Source organism: Apostichopus japonicus, chromosome 2 (genome assembly GCF_037975245.1).
Source record: "Apostichopus japonicus isolate 1M-3 chromosome 2, ASM3797524v1, whole genome shotgun sequence".
Lineage (NCBI taxonomy): Eukaryota > Metazoa > Echinodermata > Holothuroidea > Aspidochirotida > Stichopodidae > Apostichopus > Apostichopus japonicus.
In genome coordinates, this window is record NC_092562.1 from 26,666,170 (window position 1) to 26,691,636 (window position 25,467).

Below are 25,467 nucleotides of genomic sequence, written 5' to 3' on the forward strand. Positions count from 1 at the left end.
ATTTCTTCTGGAGGGGTTACTGATGACACAACAACAATAACTGCTTCATTCATGGTAGATAATGTCATAGATGGACAGACACTTTACTGTCAGCTGAGGAAAGGTGACCAAAAATATGCAGTATATAACATAACTATAGATGTATTTGGTGAGTACCATATTTGCATCGGTTACACTTGAACTTAAGGGTGAGTCGTGGTCTTTTTAGAACTGCCAAGTATTCTGTATCTTGGAAACAATCTTCAACACTCATATTGCATATTGAATAATGCTAGCAAACTCGTTTTAACTTTGTGAGATTTGACTTCTATTACCTCTGTTGAAATCAATGTATCAATTAAAGTTCTTGTTTCTTAATAGTCACAATAATACACTACACCAATAGGTAAACTTAGTTTATATGTCTTATTTCATTATTTTATTTAAACTTCAATCCAAACCCTATGTGAGGAAAGTAATTTTTAACATGGATGTTGGTTGATGGTAGTTGATAGTAGATCCATGAACTAGACTTTATTGAGTTTTGATGAAGATGAGTTTTTGTGATATCAGCTTGTGTCATAACAATATTTTGAAATACTATATCTCCAAATGCAATGTTTGAGAAACTTCAGTTCTTGGTTGGTATAAATGTACAAGTCATGTAATTTCATCATATGTCAGAATAAATGTATGACATGGTCAAAAGGTTGCACTTTTGCATTTGCAGGATTTCTTCACAAGTATGGTGTATACGTATCAGACTTCTTTACCAACTTTGAATATATATAATATAATATATAATATATAATATATATATACATATATATATATATATATATATATATCTATATATATATATATATATATATATATATATATATATATATATATATATTCATTCATTCATTCATTGGCCTCCGTCCGTCTATGCAGACGATGGATTGCGTTCCGTTACTTTCGAGCAGCGTCTGCGGTGGCTGTACAGGCCTATCATTGAGTGGCAGTCCTTAGCACAGTCAGTGCAGACATGGATGGTATCTTCTTTTGTGCTAGAGCTAGATTCCTTCCTTCTTTGGCGCTTGAGGTCTTGTTGCTCTCTTCTGTCTTGCCCTGCTCTATCTATTCCCTGTTTAACTTCGTGTCTCGAGGAGGGGCGATCTACTAATATGTCTTCCCAGGTGTTGATGTCCATGTGGGCTGACAGGAGATCCCTTTTGCACGAGTCCTTGAATCTGAGCTGTGGGCGACCTGTGGATCCTTTGCCACACTCCAACTGACCGTACAGAAGTTCCTTTGGGGATGCGTCCTTTGTCCATTCGGGAGACGTGTCCATGCCAGCGTAGCCGACGTTCACTGAGCATTGCATTTATTGATGTTGACCTAGCCTTGCAGAGAACATCGTTGTTGGTGACCTTGTCCTCCCATGTGTGGCCCATGATCTTACGGAGGCATCTGAGATGAAAAGCATTTAGTCGGTGTTCTTGCCTGGTATATGTTGTCCAAGTCTCGCTGCCATAGAGAAGCGTGCTGAGAACACATGCTTGGTAGACTTTGAGCTTGGTGTGCAGCGACAGGTTTTTATTCGTCCAGACTCTGGTGTTGAGTTTAGGCATCACTGTGGCTGCTTTTCCAATGCGCCCGTTGATCTCACCATCCAGGGACAAGTTGCTTGACATCAGGGAGCCCAGATATTTGAAGTTGTCCACTACTAAAAGTGTGGAGTCAATGATCCTGATTGCTGGAATAGATGAAGTATTCTGTACCATGACCTCTGTTTTCTTTATGATGATGGTTAAGCCAAATTCTCTGCATGCCTGGGAGAAGCAGTCCATAAGATGCTGGAGTCCCTCTTCGGTGTGGTTGGTAAAAGCTACATCATCAGCAAACAGAAACTCCCTTATCAGAACACGAGTGATCTTGGTCTTGGCTCGCAGACGGGCTAGGTTTAATAGTTTGCCATCGCGCCTGGTGTGGATATAGATCCCATCAGTAGAGGTCTGGAAGGCATACGACAGAAGCAGAGAGAAGAATATTCCGAACAGGGTTGGTGCAAGCACGCAGCCCTGCTTAACTCCACTTTTGGTCCCAAAGGGTTTGGATGTGCTGCCATTGAATATGACTGTGCTCTTCATGTTTTTATGGAAGGACATGATGATGCTGAGGAGTGTCGAAGGACATCCTATCCTCTGCAGCAGCTAAAAGAGTCCACTGCGGCTAACAAGATCAAAGGCCTTGGTAAGGTCAACGAAAGATAGGAATAGTGGTTGTTGCTGTTCCCTGCACTTTTCTTGGAGCTGTCTCACAGAGAAAATCATGTCGATAGTGGACCTTCCTGATCTGAAGCCACACTGGGATTCTGGATACACCCTGGCAGCTAGCACATGAAGTCTAGCTAGGACCACACGTGCGAACACCTTGCCAACAATACTGAGGATGGATATTCCACGATAATTGTTGCAATCGCTCCTGTCACCCTTGTTATTGAAGAGGGTCACTCTCTTGACATCATGCATGCTTTGTGGTACATATCCTTCTCTCCAGCAGAGGCAGATAAGCTCATGGAGATGGGGTAGAAGTGTAGATTTTCTTTCTTTGATGACCTCAGGTGGAATGGCATCATTTCCTAGAGCTTTGCCGCTGGATAGTGCATCAATAGGTTTTTCAAGCTCAATCATTGTAGGCTCCTCGTCTAGGTTCTCTAGTACTGGTAGGACAAGGATGCAGTTGATGGCATCTTCGGAGACCGTGTTCTCTGTTGAGTATAACTCAAGGTAATGCTCCACCCATCTGTCCATCTGCTTGTTTGGGTCAGTGATGATCTCACCTGATTTTGTCTTCAAGGGTGCTGAATTCTTTACAGCTGGCCCAGTTGCCTGCCTGATTCCTTCATACATGGCCCCGATGTTGCCACTAGTGGAGGCCTGTTCGATGGAGGTGGTCAGCTGAGTCCAATAATCATTAGCACATTTCCTGGAAATCCTCTGACTCTTAGCCCTAGATTTCCTAAGGGCACTCGAGGTCTTGGCACTTGGATCTTGCTTCCATCTTATAAAAGCCTGTATAAATAAATAAATATATATATATATATATATATATATATATATATATATATATATATATATATATATATATATATATATATATATATATATATATATATATTATATATATATATATATATATATATATATATATATATATATATATATATATATATATATATATATATATATATATATATATTGAATGTGTAGCCAGTGGTATCACAGATGTATAGTAAATAAATAAAGAACAACACACCAGAACAATTCCACTTCACGACCGGTTTCGTCCTTTTGGGACTCAACAGGCAAAGGTAGGAATCGAACCCCCGGATCTTGTTTCACAAACCGAAGTCCGTACTACTCGACTACATTTATTCTACTGGTGTGTGAATGCGTATATGTTGGCTTTGTATAACAGGGCGTACAGCACAAGTGTTATGATTGTACAGACTGCACACCTGTTACTTTTTGAATCTGACAAATTACACAGAATAACCACTCTTTATAGGCAAGCCAAGCCGTAAATAAGAAATGGATGTGAAGCAAGTGGTATGACAGATATATATTTGTATGTAAATAACCAACAGTATATGAATTTCTTAGTTTTCATTCTTGCAAAAATAGAACGAAAACATAAAAGATATTAATCTGCTGTGTGTGGATATGTGTTGATGATGTGTGCTGATGTTGTGGATATCATGTTTGCTGTATATCAGTAAAAAGTTAATTAACATGTCCCTTCTATCAGCATGTTCTTTTGTTTATGTGCACTAAGGCTCCAGGAGGTCCTGTGCTATAAGTATATTAAATCGAAAACCTGTATAAATGCATCAATCAACCCTTATTGTTAGATGGTGGTGTCGAAAATGAAATCATGGACCAGTCACATCAAGCGTGACTCTTTTCTTGTAGCAAAAAGTACTATCCAACTTTGGTGGACCGTTCCATCAAATTTGACACGGGAGTGATCAACTAATGAGCTGTCCAAGAGTACATCATGACTGAAATCTTTATAGAGAAGGCCCCGCTTTTGGTCCTCAAATAGCAATATTTTCCCTGGACAAGTATATTTCACCAACATTGAAATGTTACATTCACAAATTTCAGCAAATGTGGACATCAGGTCTAGGTGGAATAGCATTTTTACGTTTCCCAACAACGATCTGTCGTGACTTCACACGACCTTCAAACTTATAAAATATGATAGCATGAAAGAAAACTCAACTGATACAAACCTCTCCCGATATTTCACTATCTTCAAAGGAAAACCGACGAAAATGACAGTCATTAAAATATGGTGACAAAAAGTGACAGAAATTCGGCAAACTCGCACAGTAACTATACTTAAGCTGAAAACTTCATATGTGCTTAAAACTGATAAACTTATGACTTGCAAACTATCCCTGACGCTAGCAGCAACATTACCAAAGGCAGTACTTAGGTTGTATGTACATAGATATTATCACCAGGTGTTGAGTAGGTCTATTATACAGCTGACTTCATTACTACAATCCATGTTAAACTTTACATTTGCTAAAACTTTGCTCATTCTCTAATACTATTTTATTGTTAGTTGAAGCGATAGACCATGTTCACGTCCGACGTACATAAGTAGTCAAGAATAATTTCTTCTTATAGAGAATATGTGTTTTAATTTACAACTTTACTATTTGGGTTTCTAGATCTCCCTGTACTGCAGTCTGCTCCAGAAGCGGGTTCTATAACCAATTCAACAGTCACAATAAGCTGGTCAGCCTGGGATGAAGAAAATGAAGATGGGGACCCCCCTGTCATCGGGTATACACCTTACTACAAACTGGCATCAAAACAGGTTTGGACAGCAGGTACATCTACTTCTAACGAGACACTCAGTTTCACCTTTACCGCCCTCATGCCAGATGCAAGATACGCATTCAGTGTTGCAGCAGTCAGAGAAGGAGAGGGAGGAGAAGGTCGAAGAAGTCCAGAGCTAAATATTGCAACAATTTGTGCAGGTACTTTTCCTTATCTCATTTCGTCAGAGTGTATTGAAACACACACACATATATATATATATATATATATATATATATATATATATATATATATATATATATATATATATATATATATATATATATAATATATATATATATATATATATATATATATTGCTATGAAGCTATATATATATGTAGCTATGAATTAGAGATTTTGTGGATTTGTGGCTATGTTATGTAATGTTATGTTAAATAATACAATAAAACATATTGAACGAGATGATAATAACTAGTAAAACGGGGGCCTGCTCCAATCAATCTCTTCATCCACATATTACCCGAACTTTATCAAGCAAAGAAACCAGATTCAATGTGCATCTTACAGCGTGAGACGTTTATTCTTGCTTAAAGCAAACTGGCTTACCATTAAGTCCTTATATTTATCATACAGCATGGTGAGATTCACCTGTAGCATTTAAGTACATCCTTCTTCAATTAACGTTGCCTTTTATTACTTGAATTTTATTTTCATTATTTCATTTTACACAAGTTCCTGAGGCTAGCCCAATGAATGTAATTGCAGAAGTCGCTGGAGAAGAGCAGGAAAATGTGAAAATATCTTGGAAGGTTTGAATTTTTATATTTTCTTTCTCCGAGATATTGTCAGATTCTTCATTTTAACATAATGCCAACACCATTGGAAATGGCTACAGTTTTGTCGACTATTTTAATATTCGGTAACGTTCCTGTTTTTATCAAACCTTATAGTTGATACAAAGCCATTAATGAACTTTATTTCAAGGGGAAATTATGCAGAAAAAATTGGCTGCCCTTTTTCATGTTACGCTTTGGTAAACAGGGTGGCAGCCTATCTCGCTGGGTTTGATTGTCCCAAAGCATAAGGACACTTAATGTTTTACACTTGTAATTGTATTTTAATCCGTTCTTTTACCTAGGTTCCCACTGATGACATATCATGTAGTACTGGTGTGACAGTGGTTACTATAATCTATGCATCAGTTAACTTGGAAACACTACACGAAGGCGAATGTACCATAACAGAACCTTCAAATACCTCATTGACGCTAACTGATCTCAAGTCAGAAGGAAATTACAGCATCCAAATGACGCTGTCGACAAGTGGAGGTGAAAGTTCTAGCAGTGATGAAATTTACTACTATGTTCCAAGTATGTTTATTAATATCATAACTATCTAGTATTTATGTCTTATATTGAATAACCAAGATTTACATCATATGCCATAATTTATATATTAGGATTTTGATAAAAACGATAGGATAACGCTTTTCATTCCTCAACGTGACTACTTTATAATGACTCTTACGCGCTGATCAACTTTTTGCCGCGAGCATCCGTATGATAAATGAATGAGAACGTGCGAATTCAAGGACTAGTTAGGTGTTTGTATTGTACACATTGCATGACCCTTGATACAAAGTTTGTAATTTTACATGGATCAAATTTGAAAATATTGAGATTATTAACGTAACGATACCTGTACCACCAGGGCACAACAATAGAAAAGTAACGTTTCTCTTAGAGATAATTATCTCAGTGTAATAGCCAAAAATATGATGTTTCAACAATGCAGGATGACAGATTATATGCTTAGGTGTAGATATGTATGTTACATTCATTTGGCTTATCTATTTGTTTTGTATTATTTAAGCATTCACTTGTTGCATTGAATTTGATCCACCTTGATAAATAGCTTACACTATCGCTAAAGTTTAGCAAATGCTTATACTTATGTTGTCCTGATATATTTTGATGAAGCTTTATCGCACGGTCCAAATATTTGAATACAACTCATTATCAACAAATATAATAATACGTTCCAATTGTCGGTTTATTGTTTCTACCAGTATCATGCAATCAATTCATGAACGTCTTATAACAGTTATAATTGGTTAATCTGAGGAACCGTTTGTCTGTTAAAACCAATGTTTGTTACAATTCTCAACATTCTTAACTTTCTACAGAAAATGGATTGCAAACAGAAACTTCTTAGCACAAATACCTATGCATAACAGTTGATAGTAATTAATTCTTATCAAAACGTGAACTCTCTTTAGTCATGTCCTTTTAGTAGCACGATATTTATAAATAAATATATATACATATATATATATATATCTATATATATATTGTTTATTAAATTTGTAGTGTCTTTCACATTTTACATAATAACTTGTCTAGAACTTCCAGAGTACCAAGCCGCTCCAACAGTCATTCATGTCAGCTCAGATTCACTAACAGTTAATTGGCCGCCATGGGATGGCGTCATTGGGACTCCTCCGGTGGTTGAATATAGATTATTTACCAAGGAGTCGGAGAGCGAAGACTGGCCGAGTACCTTTATAACAGTTAATGCGAGCGACGACCAAGAAATGCATTCTGTGATGATGACACCATTTGAACCAGACACAGAATATGACTTCAGAGTTACAGCTGTGAGAGAAGGGCCTAATGGAGATGGAACACCGGGTCCAGTCTTAATTAGGACTAAAACATACTGCCGCGGTAAAGAAATATAGAAGTTCAATGTAGAAAAAGTTATTAAAATAAATACGGTAATTGTCATCAATGGTGGAAGCATGTGAAGAGGACGTCAAAATAAATAACAATGACATTGTCCCAGAGTTTTTGTTCTTAAAATATAATATTACCAAACAGAAAAACAGATACAACAAGATAAGAATACTACACAAACACATTTGTTGAAGTCCCATCATTTCTATGATTCTAGCTTTTATTCAATCCACGGTCAGTACATTGGTTGTAGAGAGGATGGATGGTTTGGTCTATGTTAATCATGATAAAGCTTACGTGACTTAAAAGACAATTTTAAATACACCACCTATATTAGGGGCTTATAGTTCTATGACCATTAGACATTTTTAATCAACTGTATAATCTTAGGATATTTCTTTATCGCTTTAAAGGTGAATTAGACACAAGTATCGTCTTCATACCATTTGCGTAGATTATACTTATCAGCTGGGTATATAGACTAACACGTGTACTTGTGTATTAAAAGCAACATGGTAGAATATGTCAATATTTCATTCCACATATTGGTCCATTTAAGGATTCAAATCCATTACTTATCTTGTTAAGAAAATAATGTAAAGATCTGTATTGCAGCAACTCCGTTATATATTCACAGATCCGGGCATCACACCAACTAACGTCGAAACATATATAGCTGGGGACCAACAGGAGCTTATAAATGTGACTTGGACGGTAAAGTGTTAACAAATTTATAGTATCAAATGTATTAATGAAGTCGTTGGACAGATACATCTAATATAAAGCGAATTGTTTAAGTAACTTATGTTCTTATTATGAGTATTTTGGATAATAAAAGACACATTGAACATTGACTACTTAGGCTACTTTGTAAGATAGGCATATCCATGTATTTACATGCACATTTTGGATGTCGTCTCAAATATTTCAAATAATTTGCCCTCGTGGTAACTACAATTTCTTGACGAGGGGGCTTCTGTTATTATTTATATTACGCAGTAGATTGTCCATAAGCACATGCCAGATTTACACATTTTGGTTCAATGGTTGATCAAATTAAAAATATTTTGTTTTTAGCAGAACGCAAGAAACTGTCATGTTTATCAAAAAAATGATAGATTGTCAAGTTAATGCCCATAGTCTTGTTTCCTTTATTGTTCGTTTTCTTTCCTATTCTTTCAAAAATCAGTTAGATAAAGATGGAATAGACTGTAGTACGGGCGTGGAATACTTTAAAATATACTACTCTGATACATCAGTGCAGATCGATGACAGCAATGCTAGATGGTTCGTGGTGGAGGATCTTGAAGCAGCCGAAACCTACTCCTTTACCGTCACCTTTAGTACATCAGGAGGAGAGAGCGGGAAGAGTGAAGAAAGTGAAATTGTATTGCCAGGTGCAAATGATTAACTGTACAATATGGTACTTTTATTATAGTTAGGGAAATTACTCACTATGCACTTCACATAAGTGTCATGGCATATAATTACGATTATTTATAGTAGAAGGTAGATAACGTTTAAAGCTTTTATAGTACAATGACTTAATTTGATTACTAGATTGATTTTTATATCAACTATAACGGTCTTCGTTTTGAAATGTTTCACGGCAATATACAATATCATTGATTTATTTAAATCGATTTTTACAGTATTGCCAGCTCTCAGTGAATCTCTTAGTACATTGAACCGTGACTGCGAAACATTAACTATTCAGTGGGAAACGTGGAATAGTGAAAGAGACCAAGGCACTCCTCCAATCATAGCCTATGTTCCTTACCACAAGAACACGTCATCTAGTCAATGGCAACGTGGTGAAAATGTGAAACACGACGCAGCTATGGAAACCCATTCTTATCAATTTAACAACTTGATCGAAGGTACACTCTACAATTTTAGTATTGCAGTTGTAAGAGAAGGCTATGGAGGAGAGGGATATCCACGTGAACATACAGACTCACCAGCTTGCAATAAAGGCAGTAAGAATATTTGTTTTTGACCCAAATATAAATAGCTGCAGACACCTTTCATGATTAATGAACTCTAACGACTTAAGAGGTATCGAGTAGAGTATATATATGTTAGTATATATATATTAGTATATATATATATATTAGTATATATATATATATATATATATATATATACATATATATATATATATATATAGATAGATAAAGATAGATATATATATATATATATATATATATATATATCCTGCATATTTAATTTGTTCATTTGTGGAAATACTATTTATTATTGGTTCTTCTTATCTAAAAATACGTTAACTCACTAGGCGACGGTAATTTAATTTATATTTACTATATCATTTGTAAACGGAACTCATTGATTGAATATTTTTTTTCTTCAAAATAACACATTTTCCCTGTTTTTTTTTCTGTAGAATCTGGTCTTATTGCTGGATCGGTGACGGGATCAGTGTGCGCGATAATATTAATAATTCTTGTTATTGTCATCATGTAAGTATTCCCTACCATGTATCCGACAGGAAAATAAAACAATAATAATTTAAGTGAGTCCACTTCCACACAATTGATTTACAAGAAGGGTGTTCAAACAAACCAGTTACTAACTTTCTTCATTCGCTAACATTGTTTACAAGGTTTTCTTGATGACAGTTAAAGTAGAGAATCCATTAAGATAATTGATCTTCTTGACGCCTCGTTCTTTGGCAGCAGTTTCGAAATAATCATCATCATTTCATTTATTAAATCCCTGGCTTATGATTTCTCAGTTGCCACTGCAAGAATATTTGCCATTTATTGCATTAGTAGTTGATAAATTTACTTTGAACAAAGCTTCAAAGAAATGATGCAACGGATTTAAAGAGATTTTTGCATATATTATTCCTTGCAGCCCAAAAAGGAGCAAGTCGTTAACAGATGATCATGATGGTAAGTTGTTTTAATGATATAATTAGCTCAACATGAATTTTTATATCAGTTTCCAGCTCATTCGTTGTTTGCTTTATGAGAAACCTCCTTGCTTTTGATTGACATCGTCGTCGTCGCCGTCGTCTTTGTCATCGTCGTCATCATCATCCTCTTTATTAATTATGCTGTAAAGAAAAGTCTCGTTTTGTGAGAGAGAATGTAAACTACCCTGCAAAAAGTTTTTTTTTTTCATTAGAAAACTGGACTCAGTCTCAACTCCCCGTGGTCCCTTAAACTACAAATTTAAATCGCTAAGCGAGGCCTTGAAGGAATAATTATTCGCTCTAGAGTTAAAAAAAAGGTGAACGGAATACATGTAACGATTTAAGCGTGGATAATACTTTACTATGTCGCTTAATATTCCGGGTTTGAACGACGATTCAAGAAATAAATGTGAAGGTGTTTTAACTGAAGATGAGTGTTGGAATGCACTTAAAAGTATGGCCTTAGGAGAAAGGTACTTTTGGCTACGATTGTCTGCCAGTTGAATTTTACATTAATATTTGGTCAGAAATTAAGTCGTTTGTGATTATGTCACTGGACTCGGGATATTTGATAAGTAAAATTTCTTTGAAGGAAGGTAGAAATTTTTAACTTTACTTCCTAATAATGGTAAAGACAGTAAAGAACATTTGTATTTTAGATCAATCTCCCTTTTATAAAATTGCAGCTTCTTGTATTTATGCAAGACGCTAATAAGCCTTGCCACATGGTATCCATCATGATTAAGCCGGTGTCCTTACAAACCGATATATCGGTGCAAATAAACGACTGATCCTAGATAATATGCAGTATTCACAATAAAGAAATATGCATGGTTACATTATCTTCTTTGACTTTAAAAAAGCCTTCGACAGTGTTCATTTGCATGCAACTTTTTAATTTTGGGGATAGCATATTTCGTTAGAATAGACCTTTCATGCAAACTGCAAACTGCAACGGCTTGCGTTTTGAATCACGGGGTCTCCTCTGTTTTTTCCCTGTTAAAAGTAGGATGCGCCAAGGTTTGCCCCATAAGCCCATACCTTTTCGTCTTGTGTTCAGAAATGTTGGCTTTGTATTTGCGAGCTGACAGTAATTTTGTTAGACTTCCAGTGGGCAATGTTAACATAAAGGTCGCCATGTATGACGATGATAAACAGCTATATTGCTGAACAATAACGATTATTCTACAAAGAATGTTGTTGAGATCCTAACATAATGTAGACAACCTTGTAGTCTGAGTTCAACATTGAAAAGTCAAATAATATTCCTATCAAAACTCTTAATCAGAATGTTTATTGTCCGAGTGCTTATAATCGCTTAGACATGTTTCAATTAAGGTTATCACTATTTTAACACTTACAAGTAATAGAAGCTACCTTTTTTTTCTTAAATCATTAACCAAAACTGTAACGTATCAAAAATATCCTGAATTATGTGGTCCTTGATATTGTTATTCTTTATTTTCACTTATCCTTATTATTCATGAACAATCTATAAAAAACAAGATGGCATATCAGGCTAATTGATGTGAATACTTTACGTTGCATGATAAATGATCGAATGCAAGAGCTGTTTCAGTGATCATATGTTGCTAAGTACATATCTGTGGAATGATTCTTTGTTTTTTAATATGTTCAATACAGACTTTGTAGTGAAATTAAGTTCAAGGTTACTTCACTATTGTATATTATATCATATAAGTACAATGGAGACTGTCATGTTGTGAACATTGCTCATAGTGACTATATTATTTCTTCGGCAGATTCGGGTATTCAAAATAATGGCTTTACCGGTACAACTGATCTTCTCAAGGGCAGCCCGAAAGATCTAGACAGTGTTCCCATTGATGACCATGTGTATAGTAATATTGAAAGGCCAGCTCCGATAGCTGTCAAACAGCTAGAGAGCTACATGAAGAATTGTGGAAAGAATACTAGTTCTATCGAGGAACAGTTTCAGGTTTGCTTTATCATTTTTGATTTGCTTTAAAGGGTTCTGAATAACCTGTCTAATGGAGATGCCAAATGTATCATCAAATTGTATACATATTTGTAAAGCCATTTAAATAGACCTTTAAAATTCCCTTAAAGTAACAAGCCATGTTACCTAACTAACTTTTCCGAAGAATAATCTTGCTTGTCGGCTAACCTTATCAACCAGAAAAGACTTTAAATGCATTTAACACTTACTTCAGGTAATATATCTTAACACTGCATTCAATATAACGTTTTTCTTTTAATTTCCATTCTTAGTTATTCAAAAGTGATAAGCAACATCCTTCTGATGTGGGAGAGAAAGAAGAAAATAAACAGAAGAACAGATTTAGAAACATGATTGCTTGTACGTATGTAACTAAACAAAGTAAGATTTTTTCCGAAGAGCAATAAACATTGCCTGATTATTGTCACGTAAAACAATACAAAGGGAGGCAAGATTTTGGGGGTAGGTTGTGTTAAAATAATTTACCACTAGTTGGAAAAGAAGAATTGCTAAGTTACTAAAACAATTCATTTCTGCCAATTTGGTAGAAGATGAAAACTGAAGTTTGCTTAGTTAAGTGTGAATTTATAAACATACATTTACCAATTCAGAACTAATTTTTTTTCAATGGAAACATAAATGAAGTTAATTACAAGAAATGAATATCAATAAAATTTACTTTTTCAGTTACTGTGATTAATCAAAATTTGCATTGTGTCTTGTATTACAAACCCGCATGATATATATGAAATTCATGGAATAGTATTTAATCCTATTATTTCTTATTAAATAACACTTATTAAATATTAAACATAACATGCAATGTTCACAATTATCCATTTAGATGATCATTCCAGAGTTGTTTTGCAAAAACAAGATGATGATCCTGATTCAGATTACTACAACGGTAACTACATCAAGGTAAATGTGTGCTCATATGTTGGTCCAATTAATCGGAGAGAAAGAAGAGCATGTGTTTGTTTATAGAAATGTCATTAATATCATAAAAAGACTTCGATTTCATATAAATATCTATTTTGTTTCTATACAAAAAATAAATCAGTGTAATTTCCTTTAAATTGTTCCTTTATTTTTAGAAAAACTTGCGTATTTTTTTTTTTAAATTAATATACTCAGTAGTACTTTAGAAATCATATAGATTTTATATATGTTGATAGATGCTTTTATATAAGTTCTACAGACAATGATATATATTTCCATTGGATATCGTAGATCTATAAATTTCTAGTATTTGTATTCTATTGTTAACATCTGTTTTGAGTTAGGTTATGAATTCAACAAGCCTAGATGTGAATAATGACAATATCATAAAATAGAATTACCAATAAATGACAAAAGTTCTACCTTGCCATGGTTTAAAAATGCATACGTTAGATAAATATTATGATTCATGATGTTTTTAAATGTGTATACACTTTTCATTTCTTTATAGAATGCAAAAGACGAGATCGGATTTATTGCTTGTCAAGGTATGGTTTCTGATATTAGTGTTCTTTTCAATGGTAACCTTGAGAGACGAATAATTGCTAATTTATTATCGTGCTAACATTTGCTCAGTGGCTAAGCAATGCGTTTGGTGATCTCAAACTGAATTTATTTTTACGAAGTAAAGAGTGTATATTTGAGTTCGATCATTGATATATTCTTAATTCAAAGAATATTACGTAGGCTTTTCTGCTCAGTCTGTAACTACTTAAAATTAAATATGTTTAACCAGAACATAGTAAAGCTTTTAATGTCGCGACTATTACAACTCTTTTCTTTCCTGCAGGACCAAACACTGCTTCGCTCAATGACTTCTGGAGAATGATCTGGCAGGAGAAAGTATCAAATATAGTCATGCTGACAAATCTCATAGAGAAGGGAAAGGTACTTGTTATAGTTAATTAAAAAATACAATTTACGATGATAAAGTAAGAAATAATACTTCAGTAGCTGGTCATCGTTATGAACCACATTGTGTTCTAAAGAATTCATGTGAGTACAATAAATATTCGAAAAAATAAACTCCATGACATGTTGCTTTGTACGTCTAAGGTAGAGCCCTCTTGGTATCCATGCAAGTCTAGGAGGACGCAGCTGCAAACGCATTGCATATGATATTGGTTTCGGAGTGATGATGCACAAACTAGTTTTAACCAAACGTACTCCTGTGGAAATATGTGTTTGTAACTCGTCTAGCTACGAGGATACTTGAATATCATTCATTAAGGTCAATTTGAGACATTAAAACGCTTTGCATTCAGCATAAAACATTCAGCTACTTTTGATCATCATTATTACCAGAGATGCCACTGTTCTCAGTATAACCTCTTAAAGCTTATATTTATGGAACATTAAAGTGAATAGAAAGAATATACTGCTCATTTAGTTACTGCAATTATAGACCATTAAAATTCGTTACATATTTTTCTGTTTCTTATTTCAAATTTCCATAGGATCGCTGCTTGCAATACTGGCCAGATTCAATTGGAAGCGTCAAATCGTTTGGCGAGATAAAAATAAAATTGCAGAAAAAAGAGCAATATGCTGACTTTGTTATTAGAGAACTGGATGTCACATTTGTAAGTACACAAACCAAGGCGGGAAAATACGTTTCCATATAAAGAAATTGTTACATCGATTGATCAATTGTTTACGTTAATTATTAGAATTGTTATATGTCAGATCTGTAAAAACTTTTAAAGACATATTATATCATTTTCCACCTCGTCCGATCACTTCACCTCTTACTGTCTAATATCCTGGGACGGCAGTACATACACGTCTGGTCTGAAATATTACTGTTGATTCAATGAATTTGCCTTTTTTTCATGTTTGGAATTCGGCAATAAAAGAAGCAAGGAGTATTTTATTGGTTTGAAGACAACTATATGTTGGTATGCCGTCACATTAGTTTCTTTGTAAATGGATGTTCTACTACAAAAACATTAATTAATTGATTTTGCAGAGAGACTTCAAAAGAACAGTTCGTAATTGGCATTATGTCACTTGGCCAGACATGAATGTTCCTTATCAGGCCACACCATTGATCCGCTTCTCTAAGAAAGTGAAGAGTTATCAAACAGTGAATAAGGCTCCTTTATTGGTTCACTGCAGGTAAGAATTATACTGTTTTTTTTTTGTGTTGTAAAGTATTGCTATTTCCATACCTATTTCTGCTTGTCGGGTTAGTTATTGCTGTGAGTCACAGAGAAGCTTAGTAGTAAAAATCGGAATGTTTTTTTTCTGGTACCCAATGTTACTGTCCACATCATGATGATTTCTTTATGTAGGCACTCTAACTCTCATTAACTCCTTTTTAGAAGTCTACTACATTACGCAGAATGCATATCATCATCTCTGATATTCGCGCGTGTTGGGTTCCCCCATGCATAGGGATACTCCTTGATGCTTGTTCTTGTACGATTTATTTCAACTGAAAAACAGATCAGCTCAAGATAAACGTTTCTCAATAAACCCTAGCTATTCAAAATCTTACTTGAAATTACGTATTGTGTGTGCTGATTAATATGTCGAATATTTATTTTTACTGTTGCCAACGTTAAGGAAGGTTAAACTCACTATTTTTAGTTGAGTTATAAAAATTGCTAATTTTATATTTTTGTCGACCAATAATCATGATAACCAGATCTGAAACTAATATAAGTAAACATATACTTTTATTTATATGTAAAGATAGTTTCAGATCATCTTACATAATGCATGAAACATCTAATTCAGCAGGTAAATGGTACCTCGTTTAACTGTTATCATAGTGGCAAACTAATGGTTTTAAGAATTGTTGCTTTGAATTTGAATGAATGACTGCTTTAGCAATAATATAAAATCGACCAAATGTCTAATATTCTAATCAACCTAATGTTTGTTAGGGACTCCATTAGCCATACACTAGACCATTTGGTATGCGTGTGTTTCTCTAGACTAGAATAATTCGTTCGCATAATGTATCCGTTATATAGCGCCGGTGTCGGACGAACTGGTACTTTCATCGCACTCTGCTCTCTGATGGATGTCATCAAAACGGAGGAACAGATCGATATCTTTGGTTTTGTAGAAAATATGAGAGAAGACAGGATCATGATGATACAAACTGCGGTGAGAATTGATTACGCTCCTCTGTTTGGCTTGGTTTGGTTCATCACTGATGATGATACTGATGTGGAGAAGGAAATTTAGTACTGATTGCTTATAGGTTCTGGATATTTTCATGTAATCGAATAAAGAAACCAGCAAGGTACATATGACAATGAACATTTGAATATTACTAAATGTTTTCTTTCTTTTTTTTCTTTTTTTTTTGCTCTCAGTTTCGTCCAATTCCTCTTTAATAAATCATTTCTTGTCGTGTATTATATGTTGGCTGCACTAAGTTTTGAAGTAAAACTACTCAAAAATAACAGGAATATTTTTCTATCCTTGACATTCTTAACAGAAACAATTTCAGTTTCTACATGACTGTCTCTTAGAGTTTTACTTGAGTGGTAACACAGACATTCCATTGGATAAAGTTGCATCCTTTGATGTGGAAGCTAACCAGGATAGGCTTATCCATGAATTCAAGGTACGTAAGACTGGTAACGGAGAAACCGAACTGATTGGAGTTGTATTTTGATAACGAGAAATTTAATAGGGAATTGATGGTACATTTCTTACAGCAATATGACTAGGTTACCTAACCCGTACTGCCTTTGGATAGAAATTACTATTAGAATCACAAAGAACGTACGTTGCCCAACTGCACCTCATATGTATCATATCGAATTGTCAATGTAGGAATAAGAAACAACTGCATAGTTATATAGTTATAATGTAGTAAGAAGTTTGATTCCATTGAAATGTCATAATGAATAAACTCAACTGCCATGTTATCAAACAAAACTTGTTAAAAACCTATGTCTGTTTTGATTTTACGATACGTCTTTTAGACATGATATCTACCTCAATATGATATTATAATTACCTATATCATGAACATTAAATTTATAATAAACAATAGAATAAGCCTTGTTTTAAGAATGCCTACTCTCCACAATACATGTGTTTTATACGTAGTTCTCAATTTGTTCTGTCTATGATAGCTTCTAGCCAAGTTTGACAAATTGTCAAAGACTGCCCACAAAGCCACTCCAGAGGAAGCCACAAGGTGCAGATTTCCGTCAATGGTTCCTGGTAGGTTAAAAGGGATTACATGATGTATGCATTTTGCTTATTAACGCCACTTGTAAAAATTTGATCCGGATTTTTACTATATATGTATGAAATACACGCTGACGATGCAGTCTAATTAAAATAGCAATTTAAGATGATTAAGAACAAAAATGCTACTATGATGTAAATATGTGATTTCTTTCATCCGTATTTATAGTGGAAAAGAAACGCCCCTTCTTGCAAAGCCAGGGCAAGACTAGCTCTACCAACTACATCAATGCCTGTCTTACTATGGTGAGATTCTTTATTTAATGCCGAAAGCCTAAAGTGATCTTGAAGTGACATGTATATTCAGTAGTTTATTACATAAAAGGAAAAAGATTATGTTTGTTAGGAACATTGAAACCAGTAGTCTGCATAAAGTGCATTTATTCCATACGTTTGTGCTCTGTCTTTCAACTCTCTATTGAGTAAACAATCAATTAGAGAAAAAACAGCTTACTAAGTATTTAGGTGAAGAAAAGTCTTGCTTCAACAACAATTAATCCTCAAGAAAGAATTTATAAGAGCTTTAAATGATCATACGATCGTATTATTCGTTAACTGTCATCTACAACAGTCTCACAACAAAGAAGATGCGTTCATTGCCACCCAGTCCCCGTTGCCGACAACAGTTGAAGATTTCTGGAGACTAATATACGATTGGAAGTGTCCTCTGATTGTAATGCTGAACCAGCTGGATCCGAAAGACGAGGTAAGAACAGAAAGTATGTTTGATTCAGATAGACACAACGTACTTTCAACGATAACTATTTATTAACAGCCAAATCTCCAAACGAAAGAATCGGCGTTACTTTTTAGTTTCTCGTGGTAATTTTCTTCAGAATATCTTCAGATAAAACATCAGTCATAGCAACAACTGTGCCACGGATGAACGGAACCGAATACGTCACAGTAACGTTTAGCCTTCAACGCTTGAGTTTTATGATAACAATATATAAGAGAGATCGTCCAACATAGGACAATGTCTTTATAACCTATAGACATCTTATGCAAAAGGAATACTAATGACGTGGTCTTATGGGTGAGCTTAAAGTCTCAGTACTAGTTTGCTAAATTTTAACTTCGACCTTACCAGCTTACTGAACTCCCGAAATTCATCAGTCAACAGGTATTGAGATTTTAAGCAAGAGTTAAGCTAGTTGCTAAACATTCCACAATCTGCTACAATTCCAAAAACAAACCCAACTGCTTGCCGCTCATTAGTAAACTTGCAACATTCTATTCTGACACATAAAGTACATGTCCTCAGGTGTTATAAAGTTCATCTGCGTTTCATATTAGTGCGCTTGTGAGCTAAACCATATTATAATTTACAATATAAAAGGATTGTCAGTCAAGTTGAACTGTCAAGTATAACTGCTTAGAATGACATGTGTTGCATGATCAATTTTAATTAAAACTTCATTTGGACACAATGAGCAACAATATTTCTAGAGAGCTTGGCTATGAGTTTTAGATTAGCATATTTCAAATGGTAGTTTGTCCCGAACTCTGTCAGATATAAAATGCTGTAATATATGATTTAAAAAAAAACAAAAAACTTGTGCTTATTTCGTTATCTTTCTTATATGCTTGGTATATTGATTGAATGGGCAATATACATGTTACTGTTGGTGATACTTTTCTACATATACTTGTTCCTTTACCATAAACTTTGTGGTTATGTTTTGGTGTAATATCTTTTACTCTAAAGTGTGCATCTTGTAATATTTGCGTTACCCGTAGATACCCGACCTATATATTTTTTGATAATTAAAATAACATCTTCGAACGTATTCATTCAAATAAATACATTAAAATCACATAATTATAACATTCTTTGGATATTATAATAACTAAATTTCAAGTAGTTAAATACTAGTTATAAATTTAAAGTTTCACACATGTTTCTTTTTTCGCTAACGAAACACAGGAATCTAATCGTATTCAAAATGCAACCCTTAACAAACTATCATTTGGTAAAATTTAGACGTTTCCTAAATTGGTCATTGCAAAGTTATTTTGAGTAAATGTTACACTAAAGATGATTCGAAGGGAAAAAAATCTTCATAAATATACATATAATTATCAATAACAAGTCTGTAGGTGGGTTTTCAGAAAATCAATTATTTTTCTTTTCTTTTAAGCTTACTTCTGCATAATACATTTGCTTTTCAGAAAATTCCACTCAAATCATAATGACTGCAAAGTAGTCGTAAGAAGTATTGAACATGATGTCAATTACTAGTTTGGCTTGTGGAATGAATTTGCTTCGTTCTTATACACGCATCAAGGGCGTTACAAGTTTGCTAATAGACAAATCAGACTGCAAATAGCTTCAAGCACTTCCGAAGTGTCGTAAAAGTAGACATAAAGTGTTGGATATTTTCAAGACGTTTAAGAGGAAACCGATTATTATGAGATCTATTAATTTATGGTTTCTTCCAGACATGCTGTAAATACTGGCCAGATAACGAATCGTCTGAATTTGGTCACATGACTGTAGACCTCAAGGAACAGCAAGATTGTGGTTTATATGAATATTGTATGTTCAACCTAAAGCATGCATATTCAAAGGTCAGTATAACGGAATAATGTGTAATTCATCCAGCGATGTGTATATATATAGCGAGTATGATTACATAACCACTGTCTCTTTGCGCTAATCTTGATTATGAGCTACTTTGTATCTGCAGCAGAATTAACGAAGGTTTAAAATTATTAAACGTAATTACCCATTATATGACTCCCCTTTGTAATTTTTTTTTTATTTATGTTCTTTTATACATTAACTGTACACTCATGATTGCAGAAAGTCCTTTCTGTCCACCACATGTTGCTTAAGTCATGGAATGATGGCAGCAATGTTGCACCACTGGTTAAAGCGATGGAGAAGTTACAAGGGGATTACAACATGGGAGAACCTACAGTAGTGCACTGCATGTGAGTATGAAATGCTCTGAACAGCAGAACGTACATGGGCAGTACACTTAATTAGGCCAAACTTACCTCTGTCGATGGTGATGTATGTTCACAGATATATGTATTGCAGGTGTCGTGACTATTGAGTACGTCAATGAGGTAAGGCAGACTGATTGATATAATTATTTCATCTGCAGGAATCATAAGAAGGTAAACTATCTTGACGAAATATAATAACTCTCTTTTCCTTGAATTTGTAAGTGTATTGCATTACCGTTTGTAAAACCCCTGCGTTGGATGGTAGGAAATTTTCAGAAACTGTTTAGAAATATTATATTTTGTATGGCAACTAGGCTATACCGATCGCCGACCAAAAACTTACAGTAAACTACATAGCGCATAGTTGTTATTGAACTTTAGTTTGTACTACAGCGTAACCTGTGTACCAGGATTGCATTGCCGCGTCTTCAAGTCAAGGTCAACGAACTATTGACAAGGAAGTAGATGAAACGATCGATTATCAACCTTTTTGTCCAGTGTTACAGTAATGACAAAAATAACCAGAGGAAGGGGAGACCGGGTATACAAACACAAAATTGTCTGCGTCGTGGTCTAGAAGGCTGTGGATATATATATATATATATATATATATATATATATATATATACATATATATATATATATATATACATATATATATATATATATATATATATATATATATATATAAAATAAATGAATAACGCAAAACTGACTTTTCCCAATTATTCATTTACTATAGAATTACAGTATGTATAAAAAGCCGATATTTTCATGAAATCCATTCCCTCCATTTTGTCGAATGATTTTACATCCTGGTGACACTCGATACAAGGAAATGTAGCTACTGACTGGCGCCATAGCATATACATGGCTATATAGGGATCGCCACCTACAAGGGGCTCGGAATCTCAGTTGGTAGATCGCCGGGCTGGGGGTCCAGTGGTTATTAGTTCGAATCCCGGTTCGTTCAAAAAAAAGATCAAAAAATAAATAGTTGGCGCTTGGTCTGGCAAGAAATAATATTTATATGGTCTTCTTGCAATAACAATTCTAATTTTGGAGAAATTTTGATGAATGATTGAATTTGTCAAAGAATCAGATTTATCCTTCACCCAAACGATGTTTTTAGTGAGAACGAATGAGCATGCCGTACGGAATTATAGTGAAAATTCATGATTTACTGTACTCTTCTGCATAAAACTATTCAGTATTTTCTTTTCATTTGATAGCTTTTCTTGATCTTCTGCTTCTCCTTGCAAAAACATCCTCCCATAACACGTCATACAAAGAAAAATGCATTCCAAGAACACAAAAACTTAAAGGTACTCCTTTTGGTGAAAGATATAGATACTTTTTAAGAAAAAGTCGCCCAGGAAAGAACCTGGGCACGAAAACCAAACTACTGAACGACTGATCCGCTTCTAACCCCAGTCCCCTTGCATCGGGACTGTGACTGTGTGATCATCGTCAGGTGTGTATCATCATTCCCTAAAAGAACAGATACTACACATGATCTTAGCCAACAGGCCGAGAAGCGGTGAAAGATATAGAATATCCATCAGATACAGAGTGATCCATAGTGTTATATCCATGAAAGATTCGAAGTGTTATAGGCATCGTGATGTGCTTTCATGCTGCAGTTTATTCAATTGTTTTCCTTGTAATATCTTAATAACCGGATATTTTCAGCATTGTCGAAGTATCTAACAATATAACAGCGAACCCATGTACATTGTGATACTGTACTCATTCACTATTTCTTTTATACTTATTATATAGAAATGGTGTTGGTCGTACTGGAATCTTCCTGGCAGTAAAATCCGAAATGGAAAGGATGAGGATGGAAAACAAAGTTGATTTATTCAACACAGCTCGACAGCTGAGAGGAAGCAACCATAGTATGATTCTTTCAAAGGTTGGTTCATGTGTTGCTCATAGCAATGTACTCCACCATACTAAATACAATGGCTTCTATTTGAGTACTCATACTCGTTTAAAAAATGGAAAAGAGTATCCTTTTGGTCGTGTGACCCAACCAACTTGTCTTTCGAGGATACTCCCTACCACTTGTCATATGCATACAAGTTAGAGTAGCGGTTAGAATGTCCTCCGCAAACATAATACACATCCCGTTCAGCCCTTACCGAAACGAGATTCCCTTCACATATCATCACATTGCGGATATGAAGTGTTACTGGAAGGAGTATTTCGTGATAGTACCTTTCTGGTTTGAAAATTAAAAACAAAACATTTTTTGGGGGCAAATTTCGTTAACAATGACTGCACTGTAGTGATGATCAATAGGGGTGCCGGTCTCTGGTGCAGGTGACGGTACGAGAAGTACACGCTAGCCTCGCAACACACTTAACACTCGTACAATAAAAATGGTTGGTAAAAGTCGGTTCGCAACTACGATCGTCATCGGAATGTAGTCCAAGTTTCTTGCCTTTGTGATTCACTTAACTAAAGAACTTTGCAGTAACATGACTGATGCAAACTTTTCAAATATATCTAAAACTTTATCTTGATTACAATTTCCTTTAATTTGCAAAATATTTGGATGTGGTATAGCAATGTAGTGTGAAAGCACACATAACGAGCACAGTAAAACGCAGTTGTAACTTTTAAATGCAGTTCGTATAATGTATCCTCATTTTGTTCACAGGATGATTACGGCCTTTGTCATCACCTACTCAAGGAAGATAATCCAGAAGAACCAGAATATGCCAACATATGATAACAAAACACAAATATGTATGTTTTAGAAAACCGCAAAATAATACGCAGGTCACTTATAATGCTCAGTGATAGTTTGTCTTTAATAAATGCTTCAATCATTGCAAGATATTAACAAAATTTGTATTACATAACTATGAATATCACTGCTTTAAGCAAATGACATGAATGATATGTGTGTTAAGAACAAAACTTGATGTAATAGAACTACAATAATAGATGACAACGTGTATGTATAACAATAATTCAATGTTCTTTGTCTGAATATAATTCAGTACAGAGCCGTAGCCTGGGTAAAATCCCTAGCGGGCAGAGGAGAGACATCACGTATCGTTTAAATGTCACGTACTGATGATTTTGATGTGCGTATATACCAGGGCCTTTTTAAAAGAAAAATGGGGGAGGGGGGCATTCCAAGAAAGGGACCAAATTGACACTATCTAAGCGGACCGCCAACATCGGTTGGCGTATCATAGCAAGGAAATATTTGCCTAAAATTGCCTCCCAGTTTGCCGGTAATGGCACTTACCAGGACTTGTAAGTTGCATCTCAACGTTCTTTATTTTGAGATCTCGTTTTAGTAATTTACACTTCTAAAGAACTTGTAAATAAGACAAAACAAATATTCCTTCGGTAAATGGGACTTAAAGTTACTTTATAAACTCTGCTTCATTCATTGTATAACACAGGTAATTGTATATATAAAAGCACTCGTACCTTTCATCTTGAAGTTGCACACTAATGAGTTATGAAATCATAAGAAATGCTATAAACATATCGCTCAAAGTAACTGAAAGAGCGCATAATGTCCAGGCGTTCACATTACCGTAAGCTTACTTTTATTTCGGAAATGGTAATCTCAGGGGGCATCTTCGTCCTACATATCCGCCCGCAGGCTGCGGCCATGGCATAACGTTTTTTTGTGGCAGAAAAGGTGACATTTGCCTACATAAACCAATCTGTTACTTTAAAAAATCTGTTACAAATCTGTTACTTAACTTTAAATTTTTTCCTCTTCGTACTCAGAATATTACGAAAATCACAGAAACCTTCGAAAAAGTTACATCAATATTTTTTTCTTGAGTTGTTGTTATACCGTTTTTCAGATGTTTTATTTTCACTTTCACATTTAGTTAGTTATAACAGTTAAATAATAGGGATATTCATATATCTAAAACATTGAAAGTTGTACTCTTTATCCAGATGTCATGAAATACGTTTTTAAATCAATCTTTGTAAGAAAGACAACGTAATTGCTACTTAAACATTTTGACCACGTTACAACTTTTAATAACTTTCTAAACGTACTTGATAAAGCGCAGAAATAAAAATTCAAAGAGTGCTTATTTTCGCATAGTTAGATACAACAGAACAATGTAACGCTTTGAAAAGGTGAATATTATATCGTTTTTTTTTTTAACACACTGGATTTACATATTTTTAGGGTATTTAAAGAGACATCGTATATTTTGCTCTTCAAACAATACTTCACATTATAAGTCTGGGTTAACCTCAGGTGAAACAATTCCGCTACATATACAGATCACAATCTTCAGTGATAAGCTATTTTTATGTGAGAAATTGCAATTTTATGTTTAGATCTTCTAGTATCTTCTTGTCAATTGTTATACCACCTATACATGTATTTTCTCTTCTCATTTTTACGTAAATCAGGAAAGGGAAACAACGGATGATCTGTATCAGACAGAAAATTAAACAACAAAAATAAATAACTATTCTAACTGTTTATGTTTAACTGTTTATGTTTTATCTGTTTTGCTTTCCTTATCATGATGGTCCGTATTTATTATTCTTTTTCGTTTAAACTTTCGCATAGTAGAGGGTTATTTGGTTAGCCGGGGCTAAACTTGCCCAAGGAGTTACAAGATCTATAAAACATAAAGTAGTTGAAAGTATGACACTAAACGAGCAGTATTTGAAACATAAGGAAAACGTAAAGAATACAAAATAAAAACATACAAAAATGGACATCAAAAAGTAAGAAACAAATATAACCATTAAACAAGCGGTATATACAGAGGGAAAAGCAAACTGTCCGTATTTATCTATCTGTAT

General features: G+C 34.5%; 1 protein-coding gene and 1 pseudogene across 1 annotated transcript; one reads left to right on the forward strand and one right to left on the reverse strand.

Annotated features, from left to right (window-relative positions):
* Nucleotides 1-25,140, forward strand: LOC139984432 (receptor-type tyrosine-protein phosphatase F-like). The gene is made up of 26 exons (XM_071998348.1): nucleotides 1-148; nucleotides 4,709-5,020; nucleotides 5,556-5,632; nucleotides 5,962-6,193; nucleotides 7,226-7,549; nucleotides 8,196-8,272; nucleotides 8,748-8,955; nucleotides 9,211-9,537; nucleotides 9,963-10,038; nucleotides 10,436-10,473; nucleotides 12,260-12,456; nucleotides 12,750-12,837; nucleotides 13,322-13,398; nucleotides 13,931-13,967; nucleotides 14,270-14,367; nucleotides 14,937-15,062; nucleotides 15,449-15,597; nucleotides 16,461-16,596; nucleotides 16,934-17,062; nucleotides 17,580-17,670; nucleotides 17,867-17,943; nucleotides 18,269-18,403; nucleotides 20,140-20,268; nucleotides 20,504-20,634; nucleotides 22,435-22,570; nucleotides 23,321-25,140. The coding sequence occupies exons 1-26, from the start codon at nucleotides 52-54 to the stop codon at nucleotides 23,390-23,392; spliced, it is 3,576 nt and encodes a 1,191-aa protein (XP_071854449.1). The 5' UTR covers nucleotides 1-51; the 3' UTR covers nucleotides 23,393-25,140.
* LOC139957935 (U2 spliceosomal RNA) lies at nucleotides 21,976-22,194 on the reverse strand (annotated as a pseudogene).
* Nucleotides 25,141-25,467: the final 327 nt, after the last annotated feature.